Below are 17465 nucleotides of genomic sequence, written 5' to 3' on the forward strand. Positions count from 1 at the left end.
GTAGGGTGCCAAGTTGGATCTGATCAAACTTTTCGTTTCGTGTGACGTGCAAGGGACTGGAGTTATCTCGAGCGCCTCTGTCCACAAGCTCTTCGATGAGCAAGGTGTGTTCATGCCGGTACTGGGTGAGGGACGAGGATGTTGACGAGTCGGGACAGAACGAGGAACCTTTCGCATCGGAAGCAAATGGGTGACAGCGGATAATATCCTCGAGGTGTTCGAGATGTTCTGATCGTAACTGTCCACTGACATGGCATGCAGCTGACGGGGCTGGACAGGATGACGAGCATCAACTACATCAAGTTCATGGGAACGATTGTGGAGGCGGCTGACCTGGAGGACATGCGAGTGAAGGCGCAAGCGAAGCTCGTGTCCGATGGCTACGAGGCCTGCAAGGACATGACAAGCGAGTACGCCAAGACTTTCTACCTCGCCACTCAGACTATGCCCGACGAGCAGGCCATGGCCACGTGGGCGATCTATGCCTGGTGCCGGCGAGTCGATGAGATCGTTGATGGCCCCAATGCGCTGGCGGAGGCGTCCATGCAGGAGGAGAGCCTGCGGGAGTGGATGGATCGGCTGGAGAGGATGTGGGAGGGGAAGAACTTCAACGGGCTGAACCAGTATGACGTGGCGTTCGCGGACATGATCCGAAGGTTCCCGGGCAGCGACATCGAGCCGTACAAGGACATGGTGAGAGGGATGATGATGGATGTGTCCGACGAGGTCAAGTACGATAGCTGGGAGCAGCTCTACCTCTACTGCTACAGAGTCGCGTCGACCGTTGGGCTGATGACGCTGCCCGTCATGGGGACTGCGGAGGGAGTGACACAGGAGGATGCACGGGAGTCCGCGATTGCGCTAGGGATCGCGCTTCAGCTGACCAACATCCTTCGGGACGTGGGGGAGGACGCGAGGGACAGGGGAAGGATCTACCTGCCCGAGGAGGACATGAAGAGGTTCGGGGTGGACCCACAGACTGTGCTGGACAGGAGCTTGAAGGGAGGGGAGGTAGACGACGCCTACCGCAACCTGATGAAGTTCGAGATCGAGAGAGCTCGGGAGTACTACAGGCAGGCCGAGAAAGGGATCCCGATGCTCGCCAAGTCTGCCCAGCTCCCAGTGGCAGTGGCCATGGAGCTCTACCGAGAGATTTTGGACAAGATTGAGCTCAACGACTATGACAACTTCAGCCGCCGAGCTTACCTGACAGGTAAAACACGCACCTCCCCTCATCTCCTGTACCCTCTTGCCTCCCGCTCCCCCTTTCCTGTCTTCCTCCCTCTCCTCTGCCCCTCCTGCTCTTCCCCTCCTTCTCTTCCACCTTCCTGAACTCATTGAACCGGTTCTCACTCACCCTGATGGAATTGCAGGGTTCGAGAAGCTCTGCAAGCTGCCTGGCGTCTGGCTGCGAGTGATCACAGGGAGCTGGAATGTGGCGTGAGAGGAGGAGAACATGAGCTTTTAGATGCTCTGTACAAGTACGACAGAAGCGAGCAGGATGGAGTATGACTAACAAGTGAAGTAAATTTTGTTTGAGTATCAAAGGGGTCTGTATCACAGCAAGTCGTCTTCGGGCCTGTCATGGCGTTCATCACCTCAGTCAGAAGAGGGGGGAAAGAAGGAGAGGGAGGTCATCTCAGGGAAGGAGGGGGAGACTGCAGAGTAGGTCCTACCGTAAGGGCGGCATCTTGCCGTGCTTGCGGTAATACCTGTACTGGTACTTGAGTCTTTTGAGTGACTCCTTCTCATAGCCTTTCCTGTGCGCCATGTGTCAGTCTGTCAGGTGTTCTAATGCAAGCTTCTCACTTCAAGCAAGGATTCTCCTCAGGGATTGGTTGGAGCTCTGAGTGACAAGCAAGTGAGTCAGGACGTGGCAGCACCAGCACCAGCACCAGCACCAGCACCAGCACCAGCACCAGCACCAGCACCAGCACCAGCACCAGCACCAGCACCAGCACCAGCACCAGCACCAGCGGCACAAGACAAGGTCCGCAGCGGCGGCGGCGGCGGGGGGGAAGCAGCAGCAGCACCAGCACCAGCACCAGCACCAGCAGCAGCAGCAGCAGCAGCACCAGCAGCAGCACGAGAGAACCAGAAGTCTCACCAGATTCGGGGATGATGTCGAGGCGGTTTGAGTCATGGAGGACGAATTGATCGAGCCAAGTGCGAATTCCAAAGGTAGTTCCATCTTCTCTTTTGATTCGGCCGTGCCAACTGTCCTGCATGTTGTTGTATTCATGCTGAATCATACTGCACATGTTGCTTGCTTCCTTCAACATCTGCCCGAACATCGTCATCTCCCGCCATCTCAGCCTTGATGCAACCTCTTCCACAGTCATGTTCAAGCCTTTTTCTCGTTTGAAATCCTCCAGGGCGCTCCAGATCTTCAGCACATCATCAGAAGGTGAAACGCTACTTCAAGATTCACCTCATCTATCTCTTTCCTCACTTGCTCATTGTCTGAACAAAAGACCAACACCAGGCCCGATGTCAATCGAGTTGTTGTAAATTCGAAGGCATCATTTACCTATCTCTCCATCCTCGTTGATGCTGAACTTTGGGTCCCGTATTTTTGCAACGTTTGGAGTTGCATTTCTCTTTCAAACAAACTTCAAACGCAGTGCCTCCAAGAACTGCAACAACCTTCTTCCAGTCGTCTTTATGCTTCCAAACTCCCTGCGCTGTGTGTTCCTCGACGATTTGGTCAAATCTGGGCGAGACTGAGTGACCTCATGGCAACCAATCTGGCTCACGTCTTCTTCAGATCTTCCCTCATGTTGTCTAATTCCGCACATTTCTCCTTCCCTGCAGTCTAGTCATGACATACCATGAGGGAAAGAAACTGGATCGTACAATCGCACACTGTAGTGTTAAAGGCCTCGATGTCACGGGGATCGACCATCAACTGACAGATACACATCATGTTGCTATTCTTGAACGACATCGTACACCTCTTTCTGAAGAAATTCTACCACGTGCGGATGATTATTTGCAATCGCGTACTGCAGTGCACTTCAAAGTGTGTCAGTCAAGAGAACGGACAGGTTGCACACAAACAACTTGTAGCCAAAGGCGTCAACTTGGCTCAGGATCCGGTGCCCCTGGTCAAAGTGAGCGGCAGGAGGCATCCTCTGCATTCTAACCTCAACTCTGTTTACCGGCGACCTTCCTCCCTTCTTCCTCAATGTGTGACAGGCTCCTCGTTCGTACAAGATCTTGTCCCAGGGTCAGGACCGACGTACTGTTTGTTTACATCTCAGGACCTTGAGGACATGAAGGTTCCCATACGCAGCTGCTAGGATGAGAGAAGTCTGCAGTATATCATGCACCTACACTCTCTTCCTCTCCTTCACCTGGTTGTTGTTGTTCACCGCTCTCACGTCCGCGCCATGGTCGAGAAGAACCTTGAGGAACAATCAACCCGTTATCGGACAACCAAGTTCTCACTTTCGCAGTCATGTTGCAGTTGCCGACCTGGGAAGAAAATAGATCACGAAGCTGTCGTTCTCAGAGGGAAACTTACAGCGCACGAGTGCAGGGCAGTTCCGTTGCCAAATTCAGCGTCTCGAGCGATGTTCACCTAAAGTTTCCTTACGAACTCATCTCAACATACAGAGTCTTCCAACCTGAGCTCCAGCTTCGATGATTTTCGGAATAATTTCGTGCTGCTCGTGGAGTGTTGCAAATCTTAGAAACAATGACCTCAGTGACCAAATTGCACAACATTTCACTGTCACATCAAACGTTCATTCAGTCGCTCCACAGTCAAACTGTTGGAGAAAACGTCAGACTGGATTTTGCGTCACATGAAACTGCACAGACTTGATCAAACTTTGTTCTGTGATGATGTGTGTCTCCCAGCTCGCAGGAAGCGGTTTCCAAGTTGCATTCAGCCAGATATTATCGGTCCAATTTCCAGCTACCCTCCTCCCAACGTACTGAAAGCAAGCATGTAAGGAGAATTTCAACATCATTAGTCAGTAGTCCTCAAGAAAACAAATCGTGATGAGTTACAGCTCAAACAGGTACATAAAGAGACGGTTTCTATCACCGGGTCATAAGGCCAATCTTCGTCGTTGGCTTCCTCTAGGGGAGGGTTTTGATAGCCCGGAAACGTCTCATTGTCAGCATACCAGTTCGCAAACGACTCGTTGTCAGTGTAACGTGTTAGAGTGTAGTTTTCTAGTCTTGCTGACTCCTGCAGCATGCTCCAAATTTCAGCTTCAATCTCAGCATCGTCCTTGAAGCCTTCCTCGTCGTCCCCAGGTCCCCGGTCATTATCTTCCAAAAATCCGCGCAATCTCTCGTCGTCCCCAGATTCCCAGTCTTCCTCTTCCCCGAATCCGCGCAATCTCAACGCAGGAGGGCTCCAACCCGATAACACAACCGAAGAGCATGACTTCAAGATTCCAGGCTGCCTTCGACTTGCAATCAGTCTCTTCACAACTACTGCTCCCACGCCTCTTTTCCTCGCTGATCTTTCATCGCTTTCCTTCAATCCAACATTACAATCGCCATCGCAGAAATCTGAGAACCCAGCGAAGTTGTTGCCTTCAACTCTGTCTCCTGGGAGAACAACCGTCTTGCACATGTATTCTGTTCGTTCTTGCATCGACAATATGCCTCCTCCCGCCACCATCGCCACCATCATCATCCCCTTCAAAACCATGACGGGGCGCATCCCACGGGACTCACTGGAGCGGGCCGGGTGGCCCGGAGGAACTTGCAGACCTATCATTGTCCGGGTACCGTTGAATGTAACCGGAAAAGAAACTGAATATAACGGTCTGCACGCTTGTCTGCGTAATGATATGGCAGAGGAAACGAAGGGTTGAATCTGCGAGCAGGAGCAGGAGCAGGAGCAGGAGCAGGAGCAGGAGTAGGAGCAGGATTAGGAGCAGGAGCAGGAGCAGGAGCAGGATCAATAGTATGTGCATGAAGTCTAGAAGGAGCTGAATTCCGATGCGGCTCTTCCAGTCAAGGAGATAGATTTACGAGGAGATAGGTCAGGAAAACAATTTGATACCATGTTTGGCTATTATGCAGAGATGATCCAAAGGAGAGACCCGTACATAGTATTCACTCGCAGAAGACGCTGCTAAGATCCTACTTTGATACATGATGAATTAATGCTGGAAAACTGCATGATCACTAAATTTTGGAACTGTCCTCACGCTGTGGTCCAGTCGTGCCCTATGCTAGGGATCGTTCCTCCTCTCATGACAAACTTGGGTGCAGGTTTTGAATCACAGGAAATTTGATGACTTTCTTATACTGTGCGAACTGTCTTGCGCTGACATTCGTCCCTCCATGGATCTTGTACAAGTACAAATTGTGAGTCCCTAGTATAAAGGTTTGCGGTTCTTTTGACCTGTTATGGACAACAGGATAGAGTTTGCACCCGTTGCACTTGTCGTGCAAGCAGCGTTCGTCTATGCAGGCACTCAGCTCTTTCAGATGATCCTGATGGCAACTTTTGTTCCCTCAGCGGACCCTCATGAATTCAACGTGTCGCAAGAGTGCATGAAAGCATTCATCACGCTTGCTGACGTTTTAGGGTTGCATTATCTCTTTCAGAAGAGATCTTCTATGGGGACTGCTGCAGGGATCGGATTATCATGGAGCGCGACAGAATCGTTGTTCCGACGACTCGTGCCGCTGTGGGTTGAAGCGAGAAGTTTGCAGTTTAGTTGGAATCATCTCCTGACCTCGATCGAAGCAAACATCAGCATTGCTATCCACATCGCCTTCGCTCTGCTTGTCTGGTTGTGGATTCGCAAGCCAAACTCACGAATGACAGTTTCTGGAGTGATTGTAGGGCAGAAGTTTCTGTTTCCCCTCGTCACCAGGTTTCCTGCTCTCATGCGTCAAGATTTGTTCTCTTACCCTTTGCGTCAGTTTTGCCCGTTACTCCGCGTTCGTTGAATATCCGGTCGCTGCCGTGATCGTACAATTTATCATGGCTGTGGTCTTCGGGGTGACGACTTGGCGTCTAATATCTGCTGCGAAAAACTGAAGAATTTGAGATATGAATAAACTTTCTTTTACACAAATTTTATACTCTCAGCTTCTTAAGCGTCTTCGCACATTTGCTACGATGTTCCACGCTGCAGATCCAGAATTGTCTCCGGCCTTGATCGCCTCGAGCGCTTGTGTGTGATTGCGTAAGATTGAAATTCTTGGTGACAAATCTTTGTATGTCCTGCTAGCTGCATGGAGACTGTCATGAAACTTTCGGGCATTGCCTGGAGATCGCGCTGACTGAGAGCCACCGTTCTTGAGCAATTTCACATTCTTACGAGTTTTCTTGTTCTGCTCCATCTCCAAATCAAGACTTGGAGGCTTCATAGGGTTCTTATTTGAGTTCTGCTGCTGATCTCCAGCAACCTTGTCTTTCTCCACCGATATGAATAGAGCAATACCATCTCCAGGATTCTTCGGTGAGTTTGCAGCTTGTGTACTATCATCCTGCTTAGCGTCGTTGGCTGGGGCCGCAGCTTCAATCGACTGAAAACCTTCTTCTCTATCGAACTCCACCGACGAACTTGGTCGAGTGTGAGCAGCAGACCTTATCTGTTTTGACATGTCGTTACGAAATTTCTTGTATGACTCAAGGATTGAGCTGTCCTTGGCCTCTGCCGTTCCTTCTTGTCCGTTCAACTCTTGGAGGGAACGGAACACAATATCCTTCTCCTTCACGGACGTGCTCGACGATAGGCCTTCAGTCTCTCCAGCATTGCGAGGACGTGCCGCTGCAACATCAGACGAATCTTCCTCATCCGTGTTGTTTTCGGACTGAGAGCCTAGTGGACCTCCAAGATTCGAATATTTCGCGACCGTCGCGGCAAAACGATTGTAATCAAAGCCTGCATCTATGGAGCTTCTTGCGCTAAGAGGCATGGGCTTCAGATCCCTCGTGGAATTCGTTGAAGAACGACTGATTGTTTCCTTGTATTTCAAGTACATGTCTTGAACATCCTTGGGCGGGGTTTCGCCTCTATCACCTTTGGGCCTCAAAGCTTTTTTCCTGCCGACCTCGCTTCCAAATTCCTGTGACACCTGACCTCTCGACTCTTGGCTCATGCTCTTCTCTGGAGGCTTCGGTTTCACCTGGGGCTCCTGCTTGTCCTTGCTCGCGCGGAGGGTAGTCAGCCTAGGAGAAGCGAACTGCTGCCGCTCAGCGTTGGACCTCTCAGGCCTCCCTTGGGCCTCGGAGGCTGAGGAGTCCCGGTGCTGCTTCTTCCGCTCGTAAGCGTTCACTCCACCAGAGTCCTGTATGTCGGATCGGATCTTCTTCCTTGCTGAGAGGATCACGGCGTCCATGAGCCCCACCCCGTCTCTGGCGATGATGCTCCTCAGATCCTCCACGTTCACCCCGATCTTGTCGGAAGCAGACTTGAGCACGTTCAGACGAGGAACGTGAGGCAGCTGCTTAGAACTCGTCCTCGAGGGTGAGGCCACGTTGAGACCCGACAGCGCATCACGAATTTGCTCCGCGAAACGACATCGAATTCGTCCCAACACGGCCGAGCATGTAGGACAGCCTGCATCGGGCGTGTTCAGCCTTGACCAGCATGTCTGACATAACAGGTGGCCTTCTGTGCATTGGAAAACAGGCCCAGCAATGCTATCAAAGCAAACGGTGCAATCTAGGAACTTCATTACGGTTCCTCTTTCCCTTGACCTCATGGTGCCCTTTGGTGCAGTCGGCGAAGAAGCAGGATTCTGGTTCTCCATACTCATGATTTCCAAGAGAGTTATTTACGCATGCAAAAGCGAATCGAGTAACAACAGCAGACTCTGACGAGAATAGGATGAAAGATACGTGCTTTGACCGTTGTGAACAAGCAAAAGTTGTGGATGAAGCAGCAACGATAACACAACAGTATGCGTCTTCTTCTCACACTACCTCCTCATCTCTCCCCCTTCCTCGTTTGTTCTCTTCTCCTCTCTCTCTTCTCCTTGGCTCAGCCTCCTCTTACTTCCGCATCGCCTCCTGACTTCCTGCTTTGCAGTCCTCCAACATGCACGACCGGCGCTCAACCGACATGTAACCGTCCAACGGAAAAATGAAACGGATTCAACGGCAGACGGACATTCGACAATCAGTGATTGAGGACTCGGCCCGGCCCGGGCTCTCTTAGTATGAAAACATTCTTTACTCAACATTCTATTGGTAGTGTACATGGACTCGTTGGTCCCTTCAGCGACTTGCGCTCATGATGCTCTTGAAGTGGCTGATTCGAACAGCCGTCTCCTTGAAGCTGCTCATGCGCCATGTCAGTCAGCTGCTGAGGGGTTGAGAGGAGGGATACCTCTTCCTCGACGTCCGCTCCTTGCTGTAGTCTCCTTGCTGCGGGGCCCGGCGTCAGGAGAGTGACAGTGACAGGCCTGAGAGGCGGAGCTCACAGCAACGAGGTCCGCGAACGCGAGCGAGGAGGCCCTTGGCGGCTTGACCGTCTCAGGAGACCGCAAGGAGACGGAGGATTGAAAGTCAACGATCTTGGAGTGCGACTTCAGCCTGACCTGCGCCGTCCTCTCACTTCCTCTCCTCTCCCCGTCTCTTTCTCACCTCCGGTGAGGTGTAGTTGTAGTCTGTGAGAGGGACTGGCAAGTGGCTGCTGTAGAACGAGTCCGCGTGCAGGCGACCGATCCCCAACTTGGGGAGGAGAGGCCGCTGAGGAGGACCTCCAACGATCCACTGCACGAGGAGGAGGTGAGAGGGGAGCAGGGTGAAGTCAGACTACCTGTGACGCCTCTGCATGCGACAGGCTCTTCTCCCTCACGTATCGAACCTTCCCCGTGCTGCGGGGATGCATGCTCTCGTTCTGGGAGGAAGCAATGAAAAGTTTGCCGCCACGACGTGACTTGCTTTCCTCCATGTCGACCAGGCTGCTGGCTCTACCAATGGGAATGAGAGGAGGAATAGCACGGGAATTCGTCTCACCCGTTCCCAAACTGCGGACTTGAAGTTCGCGGCTGCTGCCGGGAGCGGCTGAAGATGTTTGGGAAGAGAGCCTTCGATTGAACAGTCTCAATGATCATTGTCCGTAGCTCATCCTGATCGAGAGACCTGTCGTTTCCCATCGTGAGGAGGAGTAAGGAAAGGGAGGTCAGAGTCAAGAGGAGGGGAGAAAGAAACACTCACTGTCGTTGCGGGAAAGTGATTTTCCTCTCCTTGATCAGATGACTCATTGCAATGATGTCTCCCTCAATCAGCGTCTTCTCCACCGCGCTCCGCATCTCTTCCTTTCTCCTCCTCCTCCCCTCGTCCAGGATCCAAAACCACTCGCACATCGAGTTTCCCAGCAGCCGCATCCTCCCTGCCCGATGGAACCTGGCAACGATTCCTCTACCTCGCTCGGCCCACCGCACAAAGTCGCGCCAGTCGATGATGGCGATGTGCAGGCCGCGCCTGAGGAAGCGAGAGATTGTAGGAGAGCTCTTGGCGAGGCTGAGCTGATGAGAGTAGTGGGAAGACATGGTGACGTCTTGCCACTTGTCGTAGCAGAGCATGAAGGCCTTGGTCCTTGCTCTCGAAAGCACGGCTCTTACCTTCCTGCAGTAATACGCGAAGCCCATGAGCGTCACGACCAGCCTGTGCTTGAGGAGGAGGCAGTGCCTCTCCTTGATCTTCCATGCCACGAGCTTGTGGAACTTGGCCCGCTGATGATACGTGAGGAGCTTGCGAACAGACTTGAACAGCGACAAGTTGGTCCAACAGGCCACCACGTGCCTGATGATCGCTCGATCTATACCAAGGTCCTCCACGTGCTGCGCGTAATGCAGGAAAGCAGCGCGCAGCTCCCTGGTGTGCATTCGATGGCGAATGCTCGCAAGCACTTGTGCCTCCCTCTTCCTATCGAGGAACGAGGAGATCCAAGAGCTCAGGTGGAACCACAGGCTCGTGTTCTTGAACCTTTGAGAGGCAGATGAGAGGAGGAGGGGAGGTGGCGGCAGAATCATACCTCATCGCTGCTCGCTTGTTCTTTGACCAGAGTGATTTCCACTCCTCAAACATCAACGACATCGTCTCTCCCGAGATGTAGGACACGATGGACGAGAATTTCTCGCGAACCTGCGGAGAGAAAGTGAGCAGGAGAGATTGGAGCACGTGGTTGCTTCACCTCCTCAAAGACGCTCATCGCTTCCTCGTAACTTTGAATCCACAACTTTAGACATCGCCAAAGGGCCCCCTGGCTCCATCTCTTCAACGCCGCCTTCCGCCGAGATACAACAAGGTTCCACTCTTTCAGCATGATCATCTGCAAAGCACCAAACAAATCCTTCAGGAAACGTCGAAATATCAGCTGCATCCATCACCCCCATCGTCGCTCCTATCCCAACAACAACTCCTTGCAGCTTGTTGGTCACTTCGCCATACAGAAGTCGGTGGTCTTCCAGCAAGCTTGACCACGACACGAAGGCCCAGCTCAACGTCGACTTGAACCACTTCATCGCAGCCTTCTTCCTGCTCCTGATAGCTCTTCTCCACAGCTGGTTGAAACATCACGCGATCTCCTGAAGACAACCAGACTTTCACCTTGAAGGTTTCTTCTTTCAACCTTGCGTTCATTCTGACATGCGACTTCAAATGCGACGAGGCGACTGTGCGCTTCATATTCACCACCTGGAGGTTTCAGTCAGGAGCTCAGGAAGACCGAGTGAAAAGAGCTTTCCTGCAGCCATAGGGGAAAGAATGTTTTCCATATCTTGAATCTAGAGGACAATCCACTTTCGATCTTCTTCGAGATTCTGCCAGCCCATCAATGTGCATCTTCCTTTCAAACTTCAAGAATACCTTGTCATCTCTCGCTTCCAATGCAAGGCAGCCAGGAGCGCTTCGAATGCCTGCAGTCCGTGCTTAGCGAGCAGGTTGCTCTCGCCCCGGACTCTGCTTCTTCACCTTGGCAACAAGAGTCTTTGATGTGTTCAACCCAACCTTCCCAGCAATCCCTCGAATCTTCTTGCTCTGAAGACAACATAACTACAAGAAATCACCGTGAAACTTTCAAAACTCTCACACCTGCTCCTTGAACTTATACCATTTCATGTAGCACTTCACCCATATCGGTGATCGGATGAAGGAGATCAAACGGAACAACTCCTCTTGTCCCAAGAACGCGTCGTTAGACTCTTCGATCCTCGACATCGTCATCCTAGTCTGTGGTCCGCAGGTCAGCAACATCACCATCAACAACAACTCACCTTGATCCTGCAGGTTGTGAGGTGATCGGATTGCGAGCGACGGAATTTATAGATGTCTTTCAGCGAGGTAATGCTGAACTCTTTACCGTCCTTGTCCAAAGGTGGGAGGCTTTGCACAAAATCCAGAAAGTGGGCGAGGGTTGCTTCGCGAAAGTCATAGTCTTCCAGCTTCGATATGATTGTCTTCAAAGTTTTTCCCAGTCAGCAACAACATTATCACAGCCCTTGTTAGCAGACCTTCCCGACGTCATTCGCAATTGCAAGTTTATGTTCAAGGTCTGAAGTCCAATGCTGTTACTACTACTGATTGGGTGCTGGGAGATTTCACCTTCACGCTCCTCATTCAACACGGCCAACTTCTCCTCGTCTCTCTTTGCATCTTCTTCATCGTTTACCTTGACACCCTCAAGTAAGTACATGAAGCTCAGGCTTTTCAACCTGTACTGGCACAACTCACCGAACTTTCTGGGCCCTTGCCTTCGACCTCGATGTTTTGATGGACTTCATCTTCCGCTGAAGAATCTCTTGGCTGTCGTTTCCCTGTCCTGAACATTTCATTCTGCATGGACAGTATGAGCAACTCAAAGCAACGTCGGTCATTACCTGAGCTTCAAGTTCTTCTACTGTCATCCCAACCTTGGCCGCGTATTCAGCAAGCTGCTTTCTCCTCTTCCTCTGCTTTTCTCTCTTGTTGATCTCGGAGATGCCTTCTCTGACGACACCGAGCTTGCTCTCCAGCTCATTAATCAGCAGGTTATTCATCTTCTTCTGTGCGTTCAGTCGATCGGCATTCTCGCTGGAGAACTTCATGTTCCTTCGCTCACTCGAGATGATCTCCTTGAGGACTGACATGGTCGCAACTCCTGTCACCCTCCCATCGCTCCCGACAACCGTCAGCGTCTCGTCTGCCATCCTCCTCCGCTCCAGCTTGCTGTATCCCTTGTCCTGTAGGAAGAGCGAGAACGACTTTCCAAGATACTCGATCGTCGGCTTCGAGTGTGTCTTCCTGGTCACCTCCAGGTAGACGCCCAACAAAGTGCTGTAGTACGAGTTCCTCCGAACGCCATGCTCCCTCCCTCCCGTTGGGGTCTCCGCTAGGCCCTTCCTCGACATGGTTGATGGGCAAGTAGGATCTACTTTTTCCTTGCAGCTCCCTCCGCCTCCCGTTCCCCTTTGCCCTCCTCTTCTCCCTCCTCCTCCTCCTCCTCCTCCTCCTCCTCCTCCTCCTCCTCCTCCTCCTCCTCCTCCTCCTCCTCCTCCTCCTCCTCCTCCTCCTCTTCATCCCCTGCAACCTCCACCTCGATTACTCTTTCCTGCTCCGTCCTCCTTCACCTTGTCCCCACCTCTGGTCTACTCTCTCCTTCTTGCTGCAAAAGTTTTGGTTACATCCACGACTTCAGGCTGGGATTGCTGCAGCGCTGGCAGCTGAGAGCGGAGATTTCACAGTGGAGGAGGACGATGGGAGGAAGTGGAGGATCAGAGACTTGTTCGCCGGGAACTTCGAGCTCTTGTCCTCGGCAGTGAGCTCCGACTAATAAGTGAAGACGCTGCTGACGCACTTTCTCCCCTGCTAGCTGAGACAAGGAGCAGGGCTGAAGATCTGTGAGGCCCAAGGGGGCTACTTCCTGGTCAGACGCCCCTTGCTCCCTGCAACACGCTCTTGTCACGCGCGCGGCAGGTGGCGGAGACGGACGGGATGCGAGACGTGGACTTTTGCAGGAAGCTGGCGCAGGAGAAGGGAGTAGTTTGCACTCCCCTCTCGCCCTTCTACCTCAATATGCAGCCAGAGGTTCAGAAGCTCCTCCCACTGCCTTCCCCGCTGACTCTGCGCAGGATACCTGCAAGCTGGTTCGCTTCACCATCTGCAAGTCCCGCTCGTACATAGAAGAGGCTTGCAGGAAGATCAGGAGGGAGACGAAGATATAGGAAGCAAGTGGTCAGTCAATCTCTCAGCGTCTTCCGATTCTTGCATATAAGAAAGAACAAGAAACCGTCGCAGTACATGTACATGTCCCCAAATTCTTTCCTCCTCTCACGCGCTCGCTTGCGTCATCGCCGTCCCCGAGCTCTTCACTGCTCCGAGAGTCTGAACCGTCCGGACTCGGAGAGAAGTCGCCGGCCCCCCATCCCAGCAGTTCCCCCGATTGTCGAGGATGTCTGCGCTGATGCTGACTGAGTAAGAGCCGAGCGCTTGCGATACGGGGAGGAGGCAGGAGGTCGACACGGACCCTCCCTTGCACCGCAGCTTGAACTGCATGCTCTGAGGAAACTTAGCAGTCGTGCCCTTGGGGTCCAGCGCATCATAATTGATCACGACAGAGAGGACGATGTATGTAATCTGCATCAGTGTCAGTTGACCCCCCCCTCCCCCTCCCACCCGCTCTTCCTTCGCTTTCTCCCTCCCCCTCTCCCCCTCTCCCTCCTTCTCCCTCTCCACCTGGGAACTCCACGACTGTCTAGTGTGGAGGTTGACGATGGTGGCTTCGATCTTTAGGACGCATCCGATGCCAAGTTGAGTCTCGATCGGCTCCATGGCGCTGGAGGTCGGAGGGATCAGAACGAGGAAAGAAGGCGAGAACATGTCGAGTCACCTCTTAGGGCTCGGCAGGGACTTGATGTCCACGTAGACAGGGTTGGAAGTGTCCAGGAAGCTCGGGGGCACGAGCAGCGGGAGTTTGTTTAGCGCGCCCATGACATGCAGGAATGCCTGCACCCGGTGAAGATCCGACAGCTCCCCACGCTCGCTGTCGTTCCCTTCCATCGTCTCCCGCCCGCTTTCCGCGAAGAGGTCCGTCAACCACTTCATCAGCGCCTTGCACGTTTGAGCCGGCAACATCGCCAGCACAGTCTGCTTCTCTCTGGTAATGATGCTCTCCACGATCGAATCCCATCCATCTACAAAGACAACTTGTCAATCAATGAAATACGACGACGAGAAGGAGGAGCAAGACTGACAGATCAAGTTCTCCTTGTCCTCGTTGAGGAACATAACGGAGGCAACTCGGGCAATGAAAGCTTGACAGATCGCATGTTGCTCAAGACACATCTCACTCTGCGCGTCTGTTCCTGTCATAGAGAGTCATTAGAATCCTCGACAATGAACTAGAAGTTCACCAAATCTGCATCGCCTGAGCTCCAAAATCTTGTCCTTAGCAACCTCCAACGATCTGATTGCTTCTGATATCATCTTACATTCGTGCAATTCTGCAGAAAAAATTAAATCGAAGCGTATACACGACAGGTTAACCTTCAGTGTCACTGTGCTGCACTTTTTGACTTGGATCGAGCGGTCGGAAATCGAGCCAGTCCCAGACTGCGAGTCTGAAGTTTCTTATTCAGCAACGACAGACTACAAGCTCGGATCTTATCACCTGAGCCTCGACAGGGCGTCGTTGGAGGTGATCAAAGCCTTGAGGTATCGTTTCTGGAAGGTGAAAGTCTTGGAGCTCGGGCCAACAACATACATCTGTTGAGCCGCCTGCAGAATTCTCCTCTCAACCAAATTGCTACTGAGTGAGAGCACAAGACCTCCTGGAGCTTCTCGACCGTCATCGAGTAATTTTCAGAGGTTCTAATCTCTTCAGCCTATTGTGATTACAACCAATGTCAGACGGACGTCTCTCCTAGCTCCCCAAGACCTCGGCCAGGAAGTAGAGGGAGGACATCCATGCTCGCATGCGGACGCTTTCAACCTTCCTGAAATCGGAAGTGAAACCAGCAGAATGGAAGCGATCAAGGTTCACGTTTTCAGCTCGTCGATTAAAGGCAGAGCGAGCTTAAGATATCCCATGACAAACGCACTCCTCAACAACCTTCGAACTTGCCATCAAGACGATAGAGTAGAAAGCGCTGAAAATGTACACCACCTGTAACCGTTCCAAGGATTCTCTCTCAACGCAGACAAGCACTTGCTCTTAATCATTTGAATCGTTTCCACCTTCAACCACAAACAATCATGTCTCAGCCATCCACCTGCCACTCTTCACCTGAGACTTCAAGTTCGACATTCCAAGAAACATGATGGACTTCACGAGGCTCAAGAACAACACCTTCACCATGTTGTTTCAGTTGCAACGCACATGAGCAAGTCAAGATAGCAGTACTGGATTCTCCGAGCCTCTGGGACACTCAAACAACTTTCGAATCAGATCGTTCTAAAGCACCTGATCATCTCCTCATCCCACCATGAACGCATTACCATCAAGTGCGGAAATTGACTTGCACATAACGACAGACTTTGACAAGATGCTTCTAGCGCGCGATGGGGATCACCCTTCTCCCTGATACCGAATGAGCAGGATTGTTGAGTTTCAGCAATGGAATACCATGTTGTGTTGATGGCTTCACAAAAGGAACCCACAACACGGGAGCAAAGCGTCATCTGTGCAGCGAGACTCTCTGCACTCCTTTTCGATGATGCAGAATTGGTCGGAAAGATTTCGAGTAGAGTATGCATCAAGGTAATGTCTTCTTTGTTCAAACTTCCAGTTTCTTGCAACATTGTTGATCCGCAAGTCAAAACCTTTCAAAAACAAAATCACAAGGTCCCTCATAGCATCTGATTACAAACCTTGGATTGAAATGAATACAAGTCCTCAGAAGAATCGCAAGATTCTTGCTCAACCAACACGACCTGAATTAGCGTCATTGGCATTCTCCATCCTAACACTCATACCGTTGCAAGCATTGCACAAGTAAACTTTCTCAATCGAATATCTTCAGACCACGGAACTGAAGACGAGCAAATGTATTGGAGAAGATCTCCTATCACAGTATCCGTACGAGACACCTTCCTCGCCCGCACCAACGAACTCTAAAGGAGAGATCGCATTCGATCAGTACAGCACACGAAACAGTTTCGGATGCACACACCATCATGCGAATGCAGGATTCCTGCACTTCGATGCATTTCGACGTTCGGGCAACGGCAACGATGTCGTCATGTGGACAATCAAAAACAAAAGCTGCGCTAGACACTAATGTTGAAAGGCAGTGCGCTGCCATCGACTGGACTTCACTTCGTTCATCGGTCTTCATGTACTCTAGCATGAGCTTGATGAGCTGCTCATGTCGTATGCTGCTCTTGATCGACAACTGAGAAAGAGTTCTGAGGGAGACAAGAACGATGGGCAGCATGGGATAGCGATCCAAAACATCTGTGAGAAGAACCCAAGAATCCAACGCAGTGACAGGATCACCGCACATGTACTCCAGGGAGGAAATCAGCTGCAATCTTTGCATGAGAGGCGTTTCAAGAGCTAAGACGATTTCACGAATGAGACTGAGCGTGTCGCTTGCAAAGGAGATTGAGACTCGGCAAAGCTCTTTGATGCAGAATATGCAGGCGGAGACCTCTGATTCATTTGGAGACCGGATCGCGTTTCTGACATCGCTATGGATTCTCTTGTCATCAACAAGGAGGATCGCCATGCATGCAAACATCCTGATAGCGAGAGATCGCGCTGCTGGATCAATCTCGTTCTCAAACACATGATGCACTCTTTTCACCAGGCGCTCGGCGTTAAACACCCTAACCAGAAGTTTCCTGCACTTCTCAAAGACCTTCAGGACACAAAACCGGATGGTGTTATCGCCGCTCTTGAAGATATCACCAAGTTTCAGGAAAATGCTGTTGCAGACAGAGGTAGTCGGATAACTCGATAGAATGTTCACAAAGCTGGCAACTGCAGAACATCTGGAGGGAAATTATGACGGCAACGACTACTCAGAGGTTACCTGACGGCAGGAGTCGATGTCTTGCTATTCAAGAGCTTGTCCAACTCTATGATAGCACTCTGTATCTCATGTTAGATGCACGATAACGACAGAATTTCAAAGACTTCGAACCTGCTGCTCCCTCTCTGTGGTGACCGTGTTTGGAAGAACCATGGACAATTGTGTGAGGTAAAAGAACTAAGACCAGCAGCTCCGCTCAAACAAACAGTGAGGAGAGGGATGAAGAGGAGGAGGAGGGATGGTGCAGAAGATCTGACAGGATTCGCCAGCGTCCATGCGCGCCCTGCCAACTAAGATGGCCCAGCATGAGGCAGAGGACGGCGCAGGAGAGATGATCCGAGTCTGCCTCAGAGCAATGTATAGAGAGGTTATGAGCCTTCCACTCCTTTTTTGTGTGTAAAACTTTATATCGTGCTGTATGAGCTTGGATCGTTTCGGCCCGATACTACCAGACGCTTGCCATGGCGGCGTTAATGGACAAGTGAGAGGAAAGAAGAGCCGAAGGTGCGGGAGACCCT

The 17465-nt window shown here is 51.6% G+C and overlaps 7 protein-coding genes across 7 annotated transcripts; 2 read left to right on the top strand and 5 right to left on the bottom strand.

The window, feature by feature from the left end:
* Positions 1-342: 342 nt before the first annotated feature.
* Positions 343-1507, top strand: GUITHDRAFT_88803 (hypothetical protein; the record flags this gene model as incomplete). Its single annotated transcript, XM_005827095.1, has 2 exons — positions 343-1213; positions 1374-1507. The coding sequence occupies 2 exons, from the start codon at positions 343-345 to the stop codon at positions 1442-1444; spliced, it is 942 nt and encodes a 313-aa protein (XP_005827152.1). The 3' UTR covers positions 1445-1507.
* Positions 1508-1557: 50 nt separating this feature from the next.
* On the bottom strand, positions 1558-4684 carry GUITHDRAFT_113653 (hypothetical protein; the record flags this gene model as incomplete). Its single annotated transcript, XM_005827096.1, has 18 exons — positions 1558-1579; positions 1677-1760; positions 1810-2387; positions 2432-2463; positions 2531-2600; positions 2647-2713; positions 2757-2808; positions 2857-2908; positions 2955-3015; positions 3064-3104; positions 3162-3218; positions 3267-3314; positions 3357-3407; positions 3451-3477; positions 3527-3583; positions 3630-3690; positions 3741-3793; positions 4055-4684. 18 exons carry the CDS (start codon positions 4682-4684, stop codon positions 1558-1560), a joined length of 2043 nt encoding a protein of 680 aa, XP_005827153.1.
* Positions 4685-5263: 579 nt separating this feature from the next.
* On the top strand, positions 5264-5790 carry GUITHDRAFT_42004 (hypothetical protein; the record flags this gene model as incomplete). The annotated part of the gene is made up of 2 exons (XM_005827097.1): positions 5264-5337; positions 5391-5790. Coding segments are annotated over 2 exons (474 nt in total), but the record flags the coding sequence as incomplete, so codon positions are not given.
* A 276-nt stretch (positions 5791-6066) lies between these two features.
* On the bottom strand, positions 6067-7740 carry GUITHDRAFT_113655 (hypothetical protein; the record flags this gene model as incomplete). Its single annotated transcript, XM_005827098.1, has 1 exon — positions 6067-7740. One exon carries the CDS (start codon positions 7738-7740, stop codon positions 6067-6069), a length of 1674 nt encoding a protein of 557 aa, XP_005827155.1.
* Positions 7741-8146: 406 nt separating this feature from the next.
* GUITHDRAFT_154179 (hypothetical protein) lies at positions 8147-9225 on the bottom strand. Its single transcript, XM_005827099.1, has 7 exons — positions 9152-9225; positions 8951-9076; positions 8751-8904; positions 8576-8704; positions 8413-8529; positions 8319-8356; positions 8147-8267 (listed from the first exon to the last, which is right to left on the bottom strand). Exons 1-7 carry the CDS (start codon positions 9196-9198, stop codon positions 8207-8209), a joined length of 672 nt encoding a protein of 223 aa, XP_005827156.1. The 5' UTR covers positions 9199-9225; the 3' UTR covers positions 8147-8206.
* A 439-nt stretch (positions 9226-9664) lies between these two features.
* Positions 9665-10727, bottom strand: GUITHDRAFT_154180 (hypothetical protein; the record flags this gene model as incomplete). Its single annotated transcript, XM_005827100.1, has 6 exons — positions 10683-10727; positions 10547-10633; positions 10327-10500; positions 10131-10268; positions 9972-10081; positions 9665-9922 (listed from the first exon to the last, which is right to left on the bottom strand). Coding segments are annotated over exons 2-6 (667 nt in total), but the record flags the coding sequence as incomplete, so codon positions are not given.
* Positions 10728-13243: 2516 nt separating this feature from the next.
* GUITHDRAFT_113657 (hypothetical protein) lies at positions 13244-17100 on the bottom strand (the record flags this gene model as incomplete). Its single annotated transcript, XM_005827101.1, has 19 exons — positions 13244-13549; positions 13649-13748; positions 13803-14106; positions 14167-14277; positions 14326-14415; positions 14459-14532; positions 14583-14689; positions 14740-14796; positions 14850-14907; positions 14955-15023; positions 15078-15148; positions 15198-15260; positions 15315-15365; positions 15410-15491; positions 15537-15733; positions 15782-15844; positions 16084-16888; positions 16948-17006; positions 17059-17100. 19 exons carry the CDS (start codon positions 17098-17100, stop codon positions 13244-13246), a joined length of 2709 nt encoding a protein of 902 aa, XP_005827158.1.
* Between the last annotated feature and the right edge of the window lie 365 nt (positions 17101-17465).

The sequence above is a fragment of the Guillardia theta genome (assembly GCF_000315625.1).
Source record: "Guillardia theta CCMP2712 unplaced genomic scaffold GUITHscaffold_69, whole genome shotgun sequence".
In the NCBI taxonomy this organism is placed as follows: Eukaryota; class Cryptophyceae; order Pyrenomonadales; family Geminigeraceae; genus Guillardia; species Guillardia theta.

Excerpts from the sequence above, each read along its gene's own strand:
- GUITHDRAFT_154179 (XM_005827099.1), bottom strand. The coding sequence starts at position 9,198 with ATGAGTCATCTGATCAAGGAGAGGAAAATCACTTTCCCGCAACGACA. Across the intron at positions 8,905-8,950 it reads AGTCCGCAGTTTGGGAACGG|AGCCAGCAGCCTGGTCGACA; the intron begins GTGAGACGAATT and ends TCCCATTGGTAG. Across the intron at positions 8,705-8,750 it reads CGCATGCAGAGGCGTCACAG|TGGATCGTTGGAGGTCCTCC; the intron begins GTAGTCTGACTT and ends CTCCTCGTGCAG.